This window comes from Rhodamnia argentea, chromosome 4, assembly GCF_020921035.1.
Source record: "Rhodamnia argentea isolate NSW1041297 chromosome 4, ASM2092103v1, whole genome shotgun sequence".
Lineage (NCBI taxonomy): Eukaryota > Viridiplantae > Streptophyta > Magnoliopsida > Myrtales > Myrtaceae > Rhodamnia > Rhodamnia argentea.
In genome coordinates, this window is record NC_063153.1 from 24,995,343 (window position 1) to 25,015,446 (window position 20,104).

The 20,104-nt window shown below is 36.8% G+C and overlaps 2 protein-coding genes across 2 annotated transcripts in view; one reads left to right on the forward strand and one right to left on the reverse strand.

Moving 5' to 3' along the window:
* Positions 1-20,104, forward strand: part of LOC115732123 (disease resistance protein L6-like) — a 30,513-nt gene that overhangs the window by 3,528 nt on the left and 6,881 nt on the right. The gene's annotated exons all lie outside the window — the stretch shown is intronic.
* On the reverse strand, positions 6,062-9,050 carry LOC125314542 (probable acylpyruvase FAHD1, mitochondrial). The gene is made up of 7 exons (XM_048277074.1): positions 8,892-9,050; positions 8,601-8,766; positions 7,602-7,654; positions 7,054-7,116; positions 6,678-6,728; positions 6,465-6,582; positions 6,062-6,198 (listed from the first exon to the last, which is right to left on the reverse strand). The coding sequence occupies exons 1-7, from the start codon at positions 8,997-8,999 to the stop codon at positions 6,083-6,085; spliced, it is 675 nt and encodes a 224-aa protein (XP_048133031.1). The 5' UTR covers positions 9,000-9,050; the 3' UTR covers positions 6,062-6,082.

Consider the following 20,104-nt stretch of genomic DNA (forward strand, 5'->3'; position numbering starts at 1 on the left):
CACCAGTATGATTAAAGCCCTTCATCTTGAGAAGTATGACCAACGAAGCTACACAAGTGAACAATTTCAAAAACTAACCAATTTGAGATTCCTTCAACTGAACGGTGCGAGTCTCATTGGAGATTTCCATAATTTACTTCCTCAATTGAGATGGCTTTGGTGGGAGAGTTGTCCCTCAGACTTTGCAGCGGCCAATTTTTATCCAAAGAAATTAGTCGTACTCGATTTGTCGAGGGGTATGTTTTCGGATGATTGGGGAGGATGGGCTCTACTCAAGGTAAGATGTAGAGAAGGCATACCTCTTGTGAATATAATTATGTGTTGTTGAAGGTCCAATAACACCAAGTTCTCATTTCTTTCATTTGGAAAGGTGTAATATCCTTCCTAAGATTAAGGATGTTTCCTAATATAATAGGAATTTGTAGGAACTTAATTATAGCATAAGCTTACGCTGTTAATATATTGAATCGATAATGACTCACAATCGGTCATGCTTAACATTGGACATACCGGAAAAAATAACTATATCAACATAAATCTATTAAACATATAATCACAATATTTGTGCGTACCTTGTTTTTTTTTTTTTTTCCTAAATGATTTATGGCTTCTAATGGAACTTCTCCCCATGTAAAAGTATGTCCTTTTAGCAACAATTCTTATATTTCTATATCAATCTTCTTTCACGAGAAATAAAAAATCACAATTATTTAGGTATCGTTTGGTTATGTTCACACAAACATTTTCACTGCTTCATACATTAAATATTATTGAATGGTTATGGATAGAATCAGTTACGTTAGTAACAAAAGTCAACGCTACTTCAAAATAAGTGCATTGCTTTATAATAGGTTTTGTGAGGGCGAACTATATGTTATCTTTCTGATTGCTAATCATATGGTATTTATTTTAGCCAAATTGGAAGATATGCCTAATGCAATAAGAAAATATAGTTGGCACATGGACATCCCTAACATTTTTTTTTAATTTTTAATTTTTGCAATAGATATGCTCAGGATACATTTCTATGTTGGTGACGAGGCCAAACGACTAAGGAACATTGAAATAAAACAAACGTGGAAGTAGTGGAGAATAGAAGCAATGATAGCTTGGGAACTGAAAATTGAAACGTGTACATGCTTTTCTACGTAAAAAACTCTAAATAAAAGGAGTATTGGAGCATGAGTTTTTTTTATAAGAAGTCTTAAAAAAAAAAAAAAAAACAAGGAACTAGAGGAATCACTTGCAGCGACCCAATCTTACTGATATATCTTCTCTTTCTTTCAGATGGCAACCAATCTCAAAGTTCTCCGCCTCTCGCATTGTGAGTTTTTAAGAAGAACTCCCGACTTATCGGCTTTAAAAAGCTTGGAGATTTTGAATCTTGAAGGACGTTCAGACCTGAAAGAGAGTCATTCTTTTCTCGAGTACATCAAGACCCTCATCTCCTTGAATCTCAGATGTTGTAGAGCGATCATAGATCTACTGGCGGCAGTAGACAGAATGAAAGAACTGAAGGAGCTTATATTTTATCATATGATTCAAAGGTTCCTCCTGCGGAAGGTTGTTTGATAAAGCTGAAGCCTCTAGGTGCCACGCATTATGAAAGACTTGATCGACTTCTGGAATCCATGGACTCTCTCCTGTCATTAACTAAGTTGAACCGAGATTTTTGTCTGATAGAATGGATACCCAGCTCCACAGGCCCTCTATCACCGCTAATGCAGTTGTCATTACATGGATCCTGGCTGTTGAGACACCTCCCCGACTGGATCAACCAGTCGGCATCATTGACTAAGCTGGACTTAACAAAGACAGAAATCCGGAAACTTCCTGAAAGGATTGGGAATCTGCAGAGAGCAGGACGTGGGGTATACATGTGCAGGAAACTCACACAAGAGAACCGACAAGTAACATTTAGAACATCTGGCTTCTCTTGTTCTTTTTTTTCCTTTTTTATTTATATATTGAATCGTCCTTCAGCCACTGCCCAATATTTATGCTGATTGGCATTGCGTGACAGTGGTGCGGAGGCAATTTAGAAGGCACCATAGAGCATCTGCTAAATCGTGGAGAAGCAAATGAGATTGGCCGTCGCCAGGATGAACAAGGTGGTCACGGAGATTTTGCAGCTGTGCTTCAAGGCAAAGGTCTGGAAAACCTTGAATGACCAGACTGTTTTGTTGTCCAAGTAATTAGCTAGTCAGCTGCTGGCTTACATATTAGTGCTAGGTGATGGTATTTGGCAGCTGAATAAGGGGATTCTCAATGTTTTTTCACCTAAAGCTAGTTGCTTTACCATGAGTATTGAATGTGTTTGACATTGTTGAGTTGTCTTATAAATGATTTTTTTTTTTTTCGGATCTGACTGCCCTTTTTGCACTATTTATTGAAGTTGACTTTCCACGCAAAATAAATTATTCCAGTTAGCTAGATTTGGAAGAATTGCTGAAAGGATGTGATTTTGGAAGTCTTTGATAAAAGCAAGTTGGGGTTAAAATTCGTGCGGAAGTTTAATGGTGCAAAAATTATCCAAAAGTCATGAATCTATTGTACGGTGACCGATTCAGTCCTAAACTTTTAATTTCGACCAAACTAAAGGTTTTGATGATTTTTCATTATAGTAAGTCGAAATAATTTTGACCGCTGTTAGCTAGACATCGGCTATATTATGTGGCACAATCAACACGCCGGTGCTGACGTGGATGATTGTTATAATTTTTTGAAAGATGTCCTTTTTCTTTGTCTTTTTGCTTATGGTCGATCTTTGTGAAAGCCGTAGACTAGTCATAGGCGAGGGGGGCGAGGGTGGCCCTCACCATTGCCAAATCTAGTCGAGCTCGGCCCCACCTATGGCTAATCACAGGCTGAGTCGACGGCCATTGCCAAGATTGGCCACAAATAAAAAGGAAATGTAAAGGAAAAAGAAAATAGAAGAGGAAAAAGAAAGAAAAATAATAATTTTTTTTTCATAAATTGCTCATGATAGCATCAACCATACCACATAGAGGATATAGCAAAAGAGACATAGTACATTACAGATTACTAGTATGAGATTGCAACTGAGTTTTATTGTGTTCATTCTTGAGTAAGGATGATCATGGTCGGAGTGGGTAGGTTCCGGACCTAAAACTTGAAACCTACCTTGATATGATATGTGCCTAGTTTTTGGAACGTGAAACCTACTCTTTTTGTCTCGAAACCTGTTTTGAAACTTGCCCTTTTTTTTGGTCCGGTTCCAAGGTTTACCCGAGAACTTTTTTTCTTTTATATATTTTTCTGATTTTATTTTTTCAGCAAAATAATATGAGTAACAATGAATGCTTCAAAGTAAAAGATGAATAATAAAACTCACTATCTATCAAAAGTAACAATCTCTAATATGAGTAATAGAAATTACAATCCACCAAAAATAAATGGGCGAGGCAAGCGAGACTCGAGTTTTTTTTTAACAGTAGCATAAAGTTGATTTCAAAATCGGTCCACTTTCCAAGTGGATCTTCACTTAAAACCAGGAATTGGCTCGATTCCAACTAGTTCCCAAAAATGAGAACCTATTCCCGGATCGATTGGAACAGGAACCGGTTCTTGGGCCTGTTTTTGTTTGAAAAATATAGGAGAAATGGAGTAACAATGTAGTTAGAATTTGAAGCGTGTAATTACTCTCTTTTAGGATCAATTTACCCCCACAAAGTTGCTATAGGTTTCTAGCAAATTCCCTTCAAGATACAAGAAAGTCACGGTGAGAATACTGGATAATAATTCCAATGATCTCCTAAAACTCTCTACGAAATAATGAAATATGGCTGTCTCTCTTTGAAGGAAAACAAAAAATTGAAAGTAACTTTTGAAATTGAACAGAACTATCCATTATATAATACTAATACAACACACCTTTTGGTGTCCGAACTTCCCATACGAACGCAACTGTTCATGTCCGAAAAGGACACAACCGTTCATGTCTGAAAAATCACAACTCGAACATTACTATTCGTGTGTGAAAACCACCATTCGAACACACCTATTCATATTCAAAATTGCTAATTTGGATAGACGCAACCTTTCATTGTCTGAAAATAGTCGCGTTTGAAAATTATAGTTATTCATTGTATAAAATTCGAAATTTAATAATAATAATAATAAAATAGAAATTAGCTTTAATTCCTATGTGAATAGTCGCATTACTTTGGTAGGGCTCAATAGTTAATTATTATTACTATTTTGAAAAATAAAATTAAAAGTAAATAATTGCTGAATAGTGCCAAATCCGGGCCACGACCATGCAAGCGTGCCTTCGAAAAATGTCGCGTCTAAAAATTGTAACTATTCATAGTACAAAATTTGAAATTAAATAACAATACTAAAATAGAAATTAACTTTAACTCCTACGGGAACATCGCACTATTTCGGTAAGGTTCAATAGTTAATTATTATTACTATTTTCAAAAATAAAATAAAAAGAAAATAATTGCTAAATAGTGCCAAATCCGGATCGCGACCAAGCAAGCGTGCCTCCGAAAACTGTTGCGTCTGAAAATTGTAACTATTCATTGTATAAAATTCGAAATTAAATAATAACAATAAAATAGAAATTAACTTTAACTCCTACCTAAACGGTTGCACTGTTTCAATAGGGTTCAACAGTAAATTATTAGAGTTAATACCACGAAAAATCTTAAAGCGATACACTTATAACAAATTTACCTCAAATTATTTTTTTACCACAAAAAATTCAAACTGGTACACTTGTGACAAATTTATCCGAAATTAGTATACTTGTGATAAATTTACCCTCCGTTAATTTTAGTTAAATCTAATCATCAAATTACTGAGTTGGATGACACGTGGTAATTGATGCATATACTCGTTTAGGATTTTTACCTTCTGTTTGTTACAAATGTATCAATTTGAAATTTTTCGTGGTATTAACCCAATTTTACAATGGGTAAATTTTTCATAAACGTATCAGTTTTGGGTTTTTCTTGGTTAAAAAAAATAGTTTAGGGTAAATTTGTCATAGATATAACAGTTTAAGTTTTTTGTCTGTCAAAAAAATAATTTGGGATAAATTTGTCACACGTGCACCGGTTTGGGATTTTTCACCAGCAGAACTCTAAAGTGCATATTCATCTATAATTCACCCAATGTCACCGGCCCAAGTGTTCTTGGAGCATCAAAAGAAACCAAAAAGGTACTTAGCTTGATACTGCTTAACAATTTCTTCTGGCACTAGGTGATGTGCGACGCGTAGGGAGATGAGATGGCTGATCCCGACACGACCCGAGTCAAATTAAAGGGCGAGCGGTGGGTACGGTGCTCGAAATATGGGATTTCTCATCTTTGGCATGTAATGCTTACGTGGTTCACCAAAGTGACAGGGTTTCCATATTCTCCGAATATTGATTGTACCGAGCTCTACTCCCTTAAAAGGAATTTCGTCCTCAAAAGTGCAAATGACAAACCTCAAATTCGAGGCAAATGACTCCCAATAGCAAAAAGAAAATCAAGTGACCCATGAAAAGCTTTGAGTCGCTTCTCGATCCATCATGTATGAGATCGAGGGCCTCATCAAGTTAGTCGTCTAATGTGGATGTACACATTGCACCGCAAGTGAAATTTAAAATAAAAAAAAAACTTTCTATATCTCACTTGCTTATATTGGCCTTAGCTCTCTCGTCCCTTCTCTCTCCACCGTAAATTTCTATAGTAAAAGCAGTGACAATACCTGGAAGCTTTCTAACACAATTTATATCAATGCAACTGATGAGCATGCCGCACGCGTTTAAAGCCATAACTGGAACAAGAAAGTCCGGGTGCTAAAGAACAGAAAGATATGGCAGGCCAAGGTCGAGCAGCTTCGAGTCAGTCTATTGCTTTGCATGTGGATGTGCAAAAGAAATACAACACTCTATCTTTCCAACACCAACTCCAAACGAACTTGCATGATGGCATCAAAGCTCTCTTATCTCCAATGGTGCAGCGAAAGTTCTCAATTTGAGACTTCAGTTGAATGTCCTATTGAATTTTCAGCCAGAAGTAGACTTGAGCATGCAAGATGTCGTAATCATCTGGAATTCTTAAGTCAATGACTTCCTAGTTTTCGACGTTGCTCAACATTGAAGTGAATGTCGATTAGACCTGTTATGCCAGCAGTGATCTTTTGACCTACTTTAACGGGGCCAACACCTTTGGGAGTGCCTGCAAAATTAGGTGCAAGAGATCATATGCCGCCCACAAAATAAAAATAAAGAAGGAAAAAGAGACACAACAACAACAACAATACTAGACACAGTTAAAGTCACTTCTGAATCTAAGGGAAGTCTGGGGAATGGGAGTTGAGAAACATTAAAGACTTGTTCAGGTCATACTACTGATAACATACTATACAAACCAAGATTTCTAGATACTGCAAAACAACATAACAGCAAGAAGACATCTGACCTGTGAAATGCACCAAAAAGTACCTGTCAGTATGACATCTCCCTCAAGAAGGGTCATAATAGAGCTTATGTGGCTAATAAGATAGGGAAGCTTAAAAATCATGTCCTTGGTTAAACCCTTCTGCCTTATTTCATCATCTACCTACAGTCAGAGCAAACAACTAGACTAAGATCAGTCTACAGAAATGATAATCAAGCACTCATTGTTATGTGAATGTAAGACTGAGAATTCGACACCTTGAGCCACAATTCCAAGTTGTCAGGGTCTGGCACCAAAGATTTCTCCAGCTGAGAAGGGTTTTGGAATCAAAACAATGTGCAAAATTAGAGAAGTGCCAAAAGAGAAAACCCTCAAACTAAAGTCAGATACTTGAAATCTATTGTGAGCAATCTATGGAACTCGGTTCTTAAGATAATCTTCTTCCAAGTCCACTGGCTGGCTAATCTCAAGTCAGAGTGCATCTACATTAAATTCATCAGACAATCCAAACTGATTTCGTCTACCAAAACCTATCATTCATCCCAGCAACCCATAATCCAGAATTTATTCTTCTGCATGACCTCACTCTTGAATCTGATAAAAAGAAAATTAAGCAATAGCATTTCCACTTACCACGGAGCTAATTGGTGTGAAAGTGTCTTGCCCTTTTGCTACTGTCCATGGAAGACCTACAGACTACAAACAAAACAATAGGGAAGGGATACAATCAATTTCATTTAGAGTTGGACAGATCCTCGAGAATTTTTTTTTTTTATCCACAGTAAAATAAGGAAAATAATATTACACATAGGAGCTAGAAAAAAAAAAACAAAAGCAGGATGGTCTTTGCTGTTGTCCACAGTAAAGTAGGCCCAACAAGTTCCAAGCAGTAATCATGTTTAATGTGTGGAGCTAGTTAATAGGCTTATCAAGAATGTCCCAGGGTTTACTGCGAGGATATGTCACCAAAGGAAAGCACTGACTCAAATCACAACCATTAGGATTTGGCAAATACAAAAGTTTCTTCCGAAAGCTACCAGCCCCCTCATCTTTGATAGCAACTTTTTCTGAACCGAAAATTATAGCTAGTAGATAACTGAATGTATAGTATATTTCAGGAACAAAGAGAGGGAGGGACACCAATTTTATCCATTGAAGATTTAAAGAAATAGGAAATACACCTTCGCAGAAGATTGGATCTCCCTAGCAGTCATATCCAGTGCAAGAGCATATCCTACAATTCATGAGCATACCAACTTGACTACCTCAAAGATTGAAAAATCTTCAATCAAACTAAAAGCACAGATCAGAGAAACAAAATCACAAAAAAAAAAAAAAAAAAAAAGACGGAACAGAAAGTCAATGACTGAGTAGTTGAACCTTCTAGTTACTCAGTGATCCCTTCACTTAGCATCATAATAACCGAAGCTATCCCAAATTCAGTATCCCAAACCTCCACAATTTATAGAAATTGGGTGATAACTAGCTCCATTACAAATCACACACTCAGCCACAGCGTAATGTGTTTCATGCACCACCCCTGGTTCATAATGTGCATTTAAGCTTGTATAACCGTGAAAAGGTTTGTGTTACTTTCCCAAAACACAATCTAGTTGACTAAAATTTGAGGAGGCAAAAGCAAAGCATAGACCAGCTCTGTAAGTAAGTTGACGATTTACGCTAGGATGCGTTTGCGAGCACCAATAACAATGGGAAAAGCATTAATGGGAGTTATAGACAAGACAAATGTACAATTTCAATTTGTTTTCAAGATGACATTGCATTACCTTCTCTTGATCAGGATTAATTCATGGATGTTAACAATCAGTTGCTGGTTTAACAGAAAATATAACGGTACATATTCATGTCCAAGATGACTAAGATATTACACAGTCCAGAATCATCCTCTGGAATAAGTCGCTGATTCTCCGATTCAGCTTCATAATCACCCCATCTCCAATGAAGTTGCACCAAGAGCCAGAGACAAAGTATCCTATCATTACTAGTTCGAGTCCAATACCAAATAAACTCACCCCACCCAAAAGATCCAGATAGTCAGAAGGCTTCCCGAATCATAATGTGACCGACACTGCAAATCATGACTCCATGAAGTCCGGACACTAAAAGGACGGTAGCAACAAATTCATCAAGCACAAAAAAGCAATCACAGATTCGAGTCCCTCCAACATAGTCCATGGCGTTCGACTCGGGAACGTCCCGAGCTCTTCGCCCGATCACGACCGCGAGCTCCACCTCGTGATCGAGCGACAGCAGGGGAGGCGGCACCTCGATCGTCCCTCCATTTTCCAAATACGACGACGTCGGCTTCAGGAACAACACTGGCTCCTAGTCACACAGCACATAGTGTACACGAGTCGGCGTCAAACGATTCACGAAAACAAAAGGAACCGATTCAAGACGCATAGAAACAGAGCACGCCGATCGCGGCAATTTCTAGAAATTGGTATTACCTTGGGAACGGCGTTGCCGAGTTCCTTGGCGTGAGCGGCGTAGTTGCGACCGACGGCCACGATTTTGGTGCCGGCCTGAAGCAGCTTTTGAAGTCCGGTCGACGCCATCGGTAGTGCGAAGAAGAAGAAGAAGAAAGTCGGATCGAGAGTGGAGGACGACGGAGACAGTCTAGACAGACGAGGGCGACGAAGTTGGGTTATTCAATTGTCGTCTACTTTAATATTCTTTTTTCTAATTTACATTTTTTTTTTGGTCCGATTTTTCTAATTTACTTAACCATAAACAAAAAAAAAAGTATCAAATAAATGTAAACGTGAGGAGCTTGATTTCTAAGCCCAGAAATTTGATCAATAAAAAATTTAGTGATTCGAGCTTATATTTCATATGATTTTTTAGCATTTTGCTATATAGTAGTGGCATCACACATCTTAACAAGTAAACATCGGCATTATACGGAACTCTTAGATCCAAGCTTAAAATTGAAATACTGCTTGAGTTGTATGAGGAGGTGCCGTTTTGATTTCACGTTTGCGCGTCGAGTTCAAATCCTTCCGCACGTTCTAGTCCGGACTTTCTCCATATCAGAGCCGGAAGAGAACTCCTCATATAGCATGAAAGTTTTACTCATCGCAATCAGCATAAGTAAGAATGAACTCTTTATGTCGCATGAGAGATTTACTTATGACAATCCGCATAAAGAATAATGATTGATGTATGTTAGCAAATCTAACCTGCAGACTTGATTGTGGATTGAATACATTAAGAACCTGTGCTTCTTGTGAAAAAGAAAAAAAAAAGTCTAAGACGCTTAGGTTTCAAGAGCAAGAACTACATTCTTCACCATAGCAAATTTTGGCCAGATACAAAAGAATATTAGAAGTATAAAAAATTTCTTATGACAAAAATATTGTATGATATTTATTTTAGTGCAAAAAATTGCCGCCAAAATATTTAATTGCCAAATCGAGAAAAAAAACAATAATTTAAGCGCCTCTAGTGATAAATTCTGACAAAAAAAAAAAATTGTTACGTGCCTTTTTTAATTAAATGTGAATATTTAGAATGAGGTGGACTTTAATCACTCTTTCACTCTCTCTCCTTCTCTCTAGTTCTCTCACTCCTCTTCTCCACCAGGCAACTCATCAGATTATCACCATATGGGATGGCGACTTCGCTGTCGAGGACGCGTTTTCGGCATTGCTTCTGCAATCGAATTAAGGTTTCGAAATTTGAGAAAACTTGAATTAAGGTATCCAAGTTGGGAAAATCAAATTGAGGGTTCGAATTTTGGGGCAAAACATATAAAATAACGTCGTTTAGGGGTATATATGCTGAGTGGACAGACCGGTGAAAACATTGGCACTTGAGCGATTGTTTTTTTTTTAAAGTAAAATTTAAGTGATTAAAAAAAAGAATTATTTGGCACCAAAGCGAGCACTCTACAAAATTTTGGTACTCTCAGTGGGCTTTGCTTGATGACCAGTGAATGTTGCCTTGCGATGGAAAGAGAGAGAGAAAGTCAAAAGAGATCGATATATAAAAGTTTTGAAGATGCACCTTGTTTCATTAAGCGCCACCTCATCGTCCACGTTAGATTTTTTCTCTTAATTTGTTGTTTAAAAAAAAAAAGCCACATATGTATTAGCATTTTAATAAGAAAAGCCTCGTCATACTGTTTGCCCAAATTTATCTCCAAAAACACTTAAGTGATTATTTTTTCCTCCAATATGGTACGAAAGTAATTCAGAAAAATATTTTGGCACAAAAGTGAACATCATACAAAGTTATGACATTCTTGTTCATGTTTGTTTGTAAAACAAACAAAAGTGCTTTTTATAAGTTCCACATAGGATGGAAGGGGTAGTGTGAAATAATTTATTAGTTAAGAAGGCTATTATAATCTTCAAATTATGAAATGGGCAAGTGAGCTAGACCCCAATTAACCCCCGTGCAGGTGAGCGATTATTAGCAAGGACATAAATTTAATTGTGCGTCATTATATCAACGTACCAATATGGCTATGTCCATCTCTAAGTAGCTACTTTACCACATCATGTCTCAACTCGATTTATCCATTTTTATCAGGAAGTTTCATTTTTTGCAATGTCTATTACCGCTTTGCAATAGTTATTGTCACTTGGCAATCACAATTCAAACACGTAAGGTGTCGGTTTCATTTCCAACGAAGAATATGCTGAGAAGTTTCTCATTTATTCAGCCTCATTTTCAAATCCGGGTTTGAGAAACATTTTCCCTTTCCCAAGATCTTGAGTAGTTCTCGAATCACGAAGATAAATATTTTCTTTTCCTTCCCCTACTCAAATGTAGGAGGATAAAGCTTTATGTTTTCACATATATGCTTGGTTGCACCTGAGTCTACCACATATTTGGCTTGAGAAATGGCCACAACAATTATATCATCAGAATCATCTTCTTCAACCAAGTTGAGCTTTTGATTTAGTAGGATTGTCATTTCTCCTGCAATATTTTTTTGCTAATCACCAAATTACAACACCTCCACAAAAGTGAACATAACCATTAGTGGATTTCATCTCGTCCGAATCTGAAATTCAGTTTAGCATAACAATCATTAAAAGACTGTTATATAATCTTCTCTCTTTCAACTATACCCGCGTTAACTAGGCCACAAAGAAAGAGTAAAAAAGATGAAGCTGATGTCACACTTCGGCAAGGCATATTATACAATTTTCTACTGACTTTTGTTTGTATTGAGTCTGCGCATCATGGCATCTTCAAGCAGCATGCATCTTTCTTGCCCCTGTAGAAACAAACAATGTCAACCAAAATTGAAAAGGAATAGGTCTTACTTAACTCCATACCAGAAACATCATGTAGATATTTATTAATCGAAATCTCATATGATTCGATGATTGATATATGTTTTTGTCATTGATCGTTGATTTCCTTTATTTTATCATTAAAGGCACTAATTGCCCATAAGAAAGGCGCACAAGGGCAAAGTGACTATTAGTCGACATGTTGCGAAATATTTTTTTGTTGTGGCTGTGAGAATAACAGCATGTTATGGACTCCATAATAAATTTTTAATAATTTTTTTGTGGCTCATAACATACTGTTTAAAAAAAAAAGCTATGTGATCATATTTCTTTGTCCTTACACCGCAGCATGCACCGCTCTTGGACTATTGGATGGCAAGAACTATACTAGTCAATGCACCTCAATAGAAACAAAAGTGAACGTTTTACAAAGTTATGGCATTCTTGTTGATGTTTGTTTGTAAAACAAACAAATTTGCTTTTTTAAGTCCCACATAGGATGGAAGGGATAGTGTGAAATAATTTATTAGTTGGAAGGCTATTATAATCTTCAAATTAAGAAATGGGCAAGTGAACTAGACACCAATTTACCCGTGTGCAGGTGTGCGATTATTAGCAGGGACATAAATTTAATTGTGCATCATTATATCAACGTCACCACATAATCGATGGACATAATGTCCATATCTAAGTAGCTACTTTACCACGTCATGTCTCAACCGGATGTACCCATTTTTATCACTGGAAGTTTCATTTTTTACAACGACTATTACCGCTTTGCAATAGTTATTGCCACTTGGCAATCACAATTCAAACACGTAAGGTGTCAATTTCATCCCCAACGGAAGAATATGCTAAGAAAGTTTCTCAATTATTTAGCCTCATTTTCAAATCCGAATTTGAGAAACATTTTCCCTTTCCCAAGATCTTGAGAGGTTCTCAAATCACGAAGATAAATATTTTCTTTTCCTTCCTCTACTCCAATGCAAGAGGATAAAGCATTATGTTTTCACATATATGCTTGGTTGCACTTGAGTCTACCACATGTTGCTTTTCGCGTTAGCCACAAAATTGGCTTGAGAAATGATCACAACAATTATGTCATCAGAATCATCTTCTTCAACCAAGTCGAGCTTTTGATTTAGTAGGATTGTCATTTCTTCGGCAATGGTTTTTTTCCTAATCACCAAATTACAACACCTCCACAAAAGTGAACATAACCATTAGTGGATTTCATCTCATATGAATCTGAAATTCAGTTTAGCATAACAATCATTTAAAGACTGTTATATAATCATCTCTCTTTCAACTATACCCGCGTTAACTAGCCCACAAAGAAAGAGTAAAAAAGATGAAGCTGATGTCACCCTTCGGCAAGGCATATTATACAATTTTCTACTGACTTTTGTCCGTATTGAGTCTGTGCATCATGGCATCTTCAAGCAGCATCTTTCTTGCCTCCTATAGAAACAAACAATGTCGACCAAAATTGAAAAAGGAATAGGTCTTACTTAACTCCATACCAGCAATGTCATGCAAATATTTATTAATTGAAATCCCATATGATTCAACGATTGATATATGTTTTTGTCATTGATCATTGATTTCCTTTATTTTATCGTTAAAGGCAATAATTGCCCATAAGAAAGGCGCACAAGGGCAAAGTGACTATTAGTCGACATGTCACGAAAAAGTTTTTTATTGTGGCTGTGAGAATAAAAGCATGTTATGGACTCCATAATAATTTTTAATAATTTTTTTTGTAGCTCATAACATACTGTTTAAAAAAAAAAGCTATGTGAGCATATTTCTTGGTCCTTACACCGCAGCATGCACCGCTCTTGGACTGTTGGATGGCAAGAACAATACTAGTCAATGCATCTCAATAGAAACAAAAGTGAACGTTTTACGAAGTTATAGCATTCTTGTTGATGTTTGTTTGTAAAACAAACAAAACTGCTTTTTTTAAGTCCCACATAGGATGGAAGGGATAGTTTGAAATAATTTATTAGTTGGAAGGCTATTATAATCTTCAAATTATGAAATGGGCATGTGAACTAGACCCCAATTTACCCGTGTGCAGGAGTGCGATTATTAGCAGGGACATAAATTTAATTGTGCGTCATTATATCAACGTCACCACATAATCAATGGACATAATGTCCATATCTAAGTAGCTACTTTACCACGTCATGTCTCAACCAGATGTACCCATTTTTATCACTGGAAGTTTCATTTTTTACAACGACTATTACCGCTTTGCAATAGTTATTGTCACTTGGCAATCACAATTCAAACACAAAAGGTGTCAATTTCATCCCCAACAAAGAATATGCTAAAAAGTTTCTCAATTATTTAGTCTCATTTTCAAATCCGAATTTGAGAAACATTTTCCCTTTCCCAAGATCTTGAGCAGTTCTCAAATCACGAAGATAAATATTTTATTTTCCTTCATCTACTCCAATGCAAGAGGATAAAGCATTATGTTTTCACATATATGTTTGGTTGCACCTGAGTCTACCACATGTTGCTTTTCGCGTTAGCCACAAAATTGGCTTGAGAAATGACCACAACAATTATGTCATCGGAATCATCTTCTTCAACCAAGTTGAGCTTTTGATTTAGCACGATTGTCATTTCTCCTACAATGTTTTTTTGCTAATCACCAAATTACAGCACTTCCACAAAAGTGAACATAACCATTAGTGGATTTCATCTCATCTGAATCTGAAATTCAGTTTAGCATAACAATCATTCAAAGACTGTTATATAATCATCTCTCTTTCAACTATACCCGCGTTAACTAGCCCACAAAGAAAGAGTAAAAAAGATGGAGTTGATGTCATCCTTCGATAAGGCATATTATACAATTTTCTACTGACTTTTTTTTAATTGAGTCTGCGCATCATGGCATCTTCAAGCAGCATCTTTCTTGCCTCCTGTAGAAACAAACATTGTCGATCAAAATTGAAAAGGAATAAGTCTTACTTAACTCCATACCAGCAGCATCATGCAGATATTTATTAATCGAAATCCCATATGATTCGACGATTGATATATGTTTTTGTCATTGATCATTGATTTCCTTTATTTTATCGTTAAAGGCAATAATTGCCCATAAGAAAGGCGCACAAGGGCAAAGTGACTATTGGTCAACATGTCGCGAAAATTTTTTGTATTGTGGCTATGAGAATAACAGCATGTTGTGGACTCCATAATAATTTTTAATAATTTTTTTAGTGGCTCATAATATACTGTTTAAAAAAAAAGTTGTGTGAGTATATTTCTTTGTCCTTACACCACAGCATGCATCGCTCTTGGACAGTTGGATGACAAGAACTATACTATTCAACGCACCTCAATAGAAACAAAAGTGAACATTATACAAAGTTATGGCATTCTTGTTGATGTTTGTTTATAAAACAAACAAAACTGCCTTTTTTAAGTCCCACATAGGATGGAAGGGATAGTGTGAAATAATTTATTAGTTGGAAGGCTATTATAATCTTCAAATTATGAAATGGGCAAGTGAACTAGACCCCAATATCCCCGTGTGCAGATGTGCGATTATTAGTAGGGACATAAATTTAATTGTGCGTCATTATATCAACATCACCACATAATCGATGGACATAATGTCCATATCTAAGTAGCTACTTTACCACGTCATGTCTCAACCAGATGTATCCATTTTTATCACTGGAAATTTCATTTTTTGCAACGGCTATTACCGCTTTGCAATAGTTATTATCACTTGGCAATCACAATTCGGACACGTAAGATGTCAATTTCATTCCCAACGGAGAATATGCTAAAAAGTTTCTCAATTATTCAGCCTCATTTTCAAATCCAAGTTTGAGAAACATTTTCCCTTTCCCAAGATCTTGAGCAGTTCTCAAATCACGAAGATAAATATTTTCTTTTCCTTCACCTACTCGAATGTAGGAGGACAAAGCATTATGTTTTCACATATATGCTTGGTTGCACCTGAGTCTACCACATGTTGCTTTTCGCGTTAGCCACAAAATTGGCTTGAGAAATGACCACAACAATTATGTCATTAGAATCATCTTCTTCAACCAAGTCGAGCTTTTGATTTAGCAGGATTGTCATTTCTCATGCAATATTTTTTTGCTACTCACCAAATTACAGCATCTCCACAAAAGTGAACATAACCATTAGTGGATTTCATCTCATCTGAATCTGAAATTCAGTTTAGCATAACAATCATTCAAAGACTGTTATCTAATCATCTCTCTTTCAATTATACCCACGTTAACTAGCCCACAAAGAAAGAGTAAAAAAGATGAAGCTGGTGTCACCCTTAGGCAAGGCATATTATACAATTTTCTATTGACTTTTGTTTGTGTTGAGTCTACGCATCATGGCATCTTCAAGCAGCATCTTTCTTGTCTCCTGTAGAAACAAACAATGTCGACCAAAATTGAAAAGGAATAGGTCTTACTTAACTCCATACCAGCAGCATCATGCAGATATTTATTAATCGAAATCCCATATGATTCGACAATTGATATATGCTTTTGTCATTGATCGTTGATTTCCTTTATTTTATCGTTAAGGGCAATAATTGCCCATAAGAAAGGCGCACAAGGGCAAAGTGACTATTGGTCGACACGTCGTGAATTTTTTTTTTTTTTTGCTGTGAGAATAACAGCATGTTGTGGACTCCACAATAATTTTTAATAATTTTTTTGTGGCTCGTAATATAATGTTAAAAAAAAAAATCTATGTGAGCATATTTCTTTGTCCTTACACGGCAGCATGCATTGCTCTTGGACAGTTGGACGGCAAGAACTATACTAGTCAACGCACCTCAATAGGTTCCACGCACCTTCTGCATAGGCTGAGAGTTGGTGGAGATCACAGCAGTGGGTGGTCTGTGTTGTTTGAGCACTCCTCAGATAGCCCACGACTCCTTCCTCTTCTCTGTTTGCTGCTTTGATTGCTTCATTTTCTTCTGATTAAGGTGTGAGTTTTTTTTTTTTTTTGGTCGAGAGTGTTTTCAAGCATACACAGATCTGGGATTCCATATTTCTCTTCTCTGTTTCTTCCTGCTTTCTTTTTAGGCTCTGCCCATCATTCTCCTTTACTGCCTTTGTAGGTGATGGCGGACCCAGAAAGATTCCATAGATGCGGAGGATTCCATAGAAGGGGCTTCCTCGTCGTTCTCTTTTGCTGCCTTTGGACGCTTTACTCCATCAAATATCTCGTGATTAAAAGAGAAGAACCTACTCATTCAAAAGATCAGACATACCGGGCGTCTTCCTCATCGAACCCTCCACACGAAGGAGATTATAGATGCGGAGATGAACGGCAGAGAGGAAACGATCATGAAGATCTGAATTCCAAGGTGTGTTCGTCACCGAACCCTGGAGAAGATTATGAAGGCAGAGACGTACAGCAGAAAGGAAATATCAACGAGGATCTGAATTCCAAGGCATCTTCCCCATCGACCCCTCCATATAGAGGAGATTATGAAGGTGGAGACAAACAGATGAAAGGAAATGATAACAAAGATCTGAATTCCGACGCGTCTTCCTCATCGAACCCTCCGCAGGGAGGAGATTCTGAAGGCGGACACGAACAGCATATAGGGAACAACTACGAAGTGTTCTTAAGCTTTAGAGGAAATGACACTCGCAAAGGCTTCACTAATCATCTCTATACTCGCCTTTCCAATGCAGGAATTCTAGTGTTCATCGACAAAATTAATCTCCCTGTTGGTGAGGGGTTTGGCCCGGAGCTTATCCGCACCATTACACGATCTAAGATCTCGATCCCGATTATATCGGAAAACTATATGTTCAGCAAATGGTGCCTTCGGGAGTTGGTTCATATGTTGAAGTGCAGGAGAAACGGAGGGCAAAAAATGGTGCCCATATTTTACAAAGTGGAACCTGCGCAGGTGCGATATCTTAAAGGGAGATTGAGAGATGCATTCATTGCACGTAATGAGAGCGTGGACGGAATAGATTTCAAGGAATGGGAAGATGCGCTCGAAGAGGTCAGTAAGCTGGAAGCACTGGAATCGGAAGAAATTGATAATGGGTACGTTATTCTATACCAAAACATTACTTGGTTTCTCATCAATAGATCTTACTTGAAAAGGAATATAATTATTGCCATAATATATTCAAATTCATTGTTTTTGACAGGCACGAGGGAACACTGGTTGAAATGATTTTTCGAAAAGTTATGCTCTATTTAAAACGACTTTTTCAGCTAAATGTTCCCGAACAATTAGTGGGAATTGATGATTGTGTGGAACAAATTATGAGATTGATAGATAGTGAATTCAATCGTACGAGGATAATCGGAATTTATGGAATGGGTGGCAGCGGTAAGACAACTCTTGCAAAGGTATTATACAATAGACTCTCTAGTCGTTTGCACTATCATAGCTTCGTGGCAGATATTCGAGAAACATCTCAACGCAAGGGTATTTGCTACGTACAAAATCAACTCATTTCTGCCCCGATAGAAAATTTTGATGGTGTGACTAATGTTGATGAGGGAATTGGTGTCATCAAATCTCTAGTTAAAAATAAGAATGTCCTCATTCTTTTTGATGATATGGATGATGATACACACTTGAATGCTTTGGTCGGAGATGGTAGTTGGTGTTCATCTAGAAGCGTAATCATCATCACAACTAGAAACAAGAATATTCTTGACAAGATTGAGGCAAGCATCATGTACCAAGTCGACCGGTTGCCTTCGGATGTATCATTGATTTTATTTAGCAGACATGCATTTCGAAAGGATTCTCCTCCGAGTGGTTATGAGGTTATCTCTCATGATATCGTATCTACTACTGGGGGGCTTCCCTTAGCTCTCGAAGTTATAGGTTCATTCTTATGGGGAAAGAAAATGGAAGTATGGAAAAGTACATCAAAGAAATTAAAGGAAATCCCTGATACAAGAGTGAAGGAGAGGTTAAAGATAAGTTACGATGGATTGGATTTTGAGGACCAACAAATATTTTTGGATATTGCATGTTTTTTTATTGGATCATCTCAACAAATGCCAACTTATATGTGGGATGCATGTGGGTTTTTCCCTGGAAAGGGGATTGAAGTATTGAGTCTGATGTCCCTAATAAAAATTGATGAAGATGGCAAGCTATGGATGCATGATCAATTAAGAGATCCGGGAAGGGATATTGTTCGTCTAGAAAATCTAGACGAGCCTCAAAAGCGCAGCAGATTATGGAATCATGAGGAAGTTGTAGAAGTGCTTGAAAGAAAACAGGTAAGAGCTGTCTTTTTTATCTTAGTCTGTGCATGGGGGTCTATCTTCCTTTTTCTTGTTTATGATAAAAATCATTGTCAGTCCTAAGTCTCCAAAACTTGCCGCTTCTACCAGCATATCAGCTTTTTTTTTTTTTTTTTGTTAATTGTTGTTTTTGCCCTGATTCTAGGACATAATTGAGGAGCAATCTGTTGGTCATGATTCTCATGAGTTGTTTGTTATGATAAATAAGACTTCCATTCATTTGTGACAATTAGCTATTCCGATTCTCGTATTTGATGAAATCCAATTAATGTTGTAGTAATATGAAGAAACTTTTGTAGAAAAAATAAGTACTTTCTCATCTGAAAGATTTAAACTTTGAAGGAATTCCAAACCGCCACGCAGATGCCTATTATGACTCTCATGATTTGGAGTGAATGTGCAACTCATCACATGACAAAAGAACAAAAACGAATTTGAGTTCCTGAAATATTTGGTTACAACGAAAGAAAAGGTAAAAGATTTGAGTTCCTTAAATATCCAATTTAATCAAACTTCTTGTCCAATCTGTTTGTAAGCAAGATCTCACGAGTCTATGGGATCAAAAACTTATATATGACTACTTTCTCGCTGGAACAAAACATGACAGTGGAAAGATAGCATCAAGCATATGTTGAAATCAAAAGAGGAGTGAAAGTCATTTTATATAACATTTGATATGTGATCGGTTTTTCGTCCGTGTATAATGATAAACACTCGTTGAAAAAACACCTGATAAGAAAGGAATGTAAAACATGACGTTCTCATTTTCATTTTGCTACTTAGAATTGCAAACAAGTTATGCCAGAAAAAGAGGGACGATTCTACAATTGAGATTCTTTAATGTTGGGACATGTTTCGATGACAAGTTTAACGGATTTTTTAGGATAGCACAGAGTCTTAATTTCTCGTATAAAGATGTTAGAAAGTTCAATCTAAAAAACTTAAGTTAATAGGTGGAGAGAGAACACGTGAATAAAAGAGTATTTACGACCTATTGTCAAACGACATGGGATAATATTTCAACAAAAGATATGAGTTAGGGTTGTTTCTTTAACATACAAAGAGAATGAAACTCGATTGAGATATTTGAAGTAGCGTGTGCATAAAAAAAAAGGCAT

Coding starts and splice junctions, on each gene's coding strand:
- LOC125314542 (XM_048277074.1), bottom strand. CDS start 8,999: ATGGCGTCGACCGGACTTCAAAAGCTGCTTCAGGCCGGCACCAAAATC. Junction 7,117..7,601: donor AGATCCAATCTTCTGCGAAG/GTGTATTTCCTA, acceptor TTTTGTTTGTAG/TCTGTAGGTCTTCCATGGAC. Junction 6,583..6,677: donor ACTTGGAATTGTGGCTCAAG/GTGTCGAATTCT, acceptor CTCTGACTGTAG/GTAGATGATGAAATAAGGCA.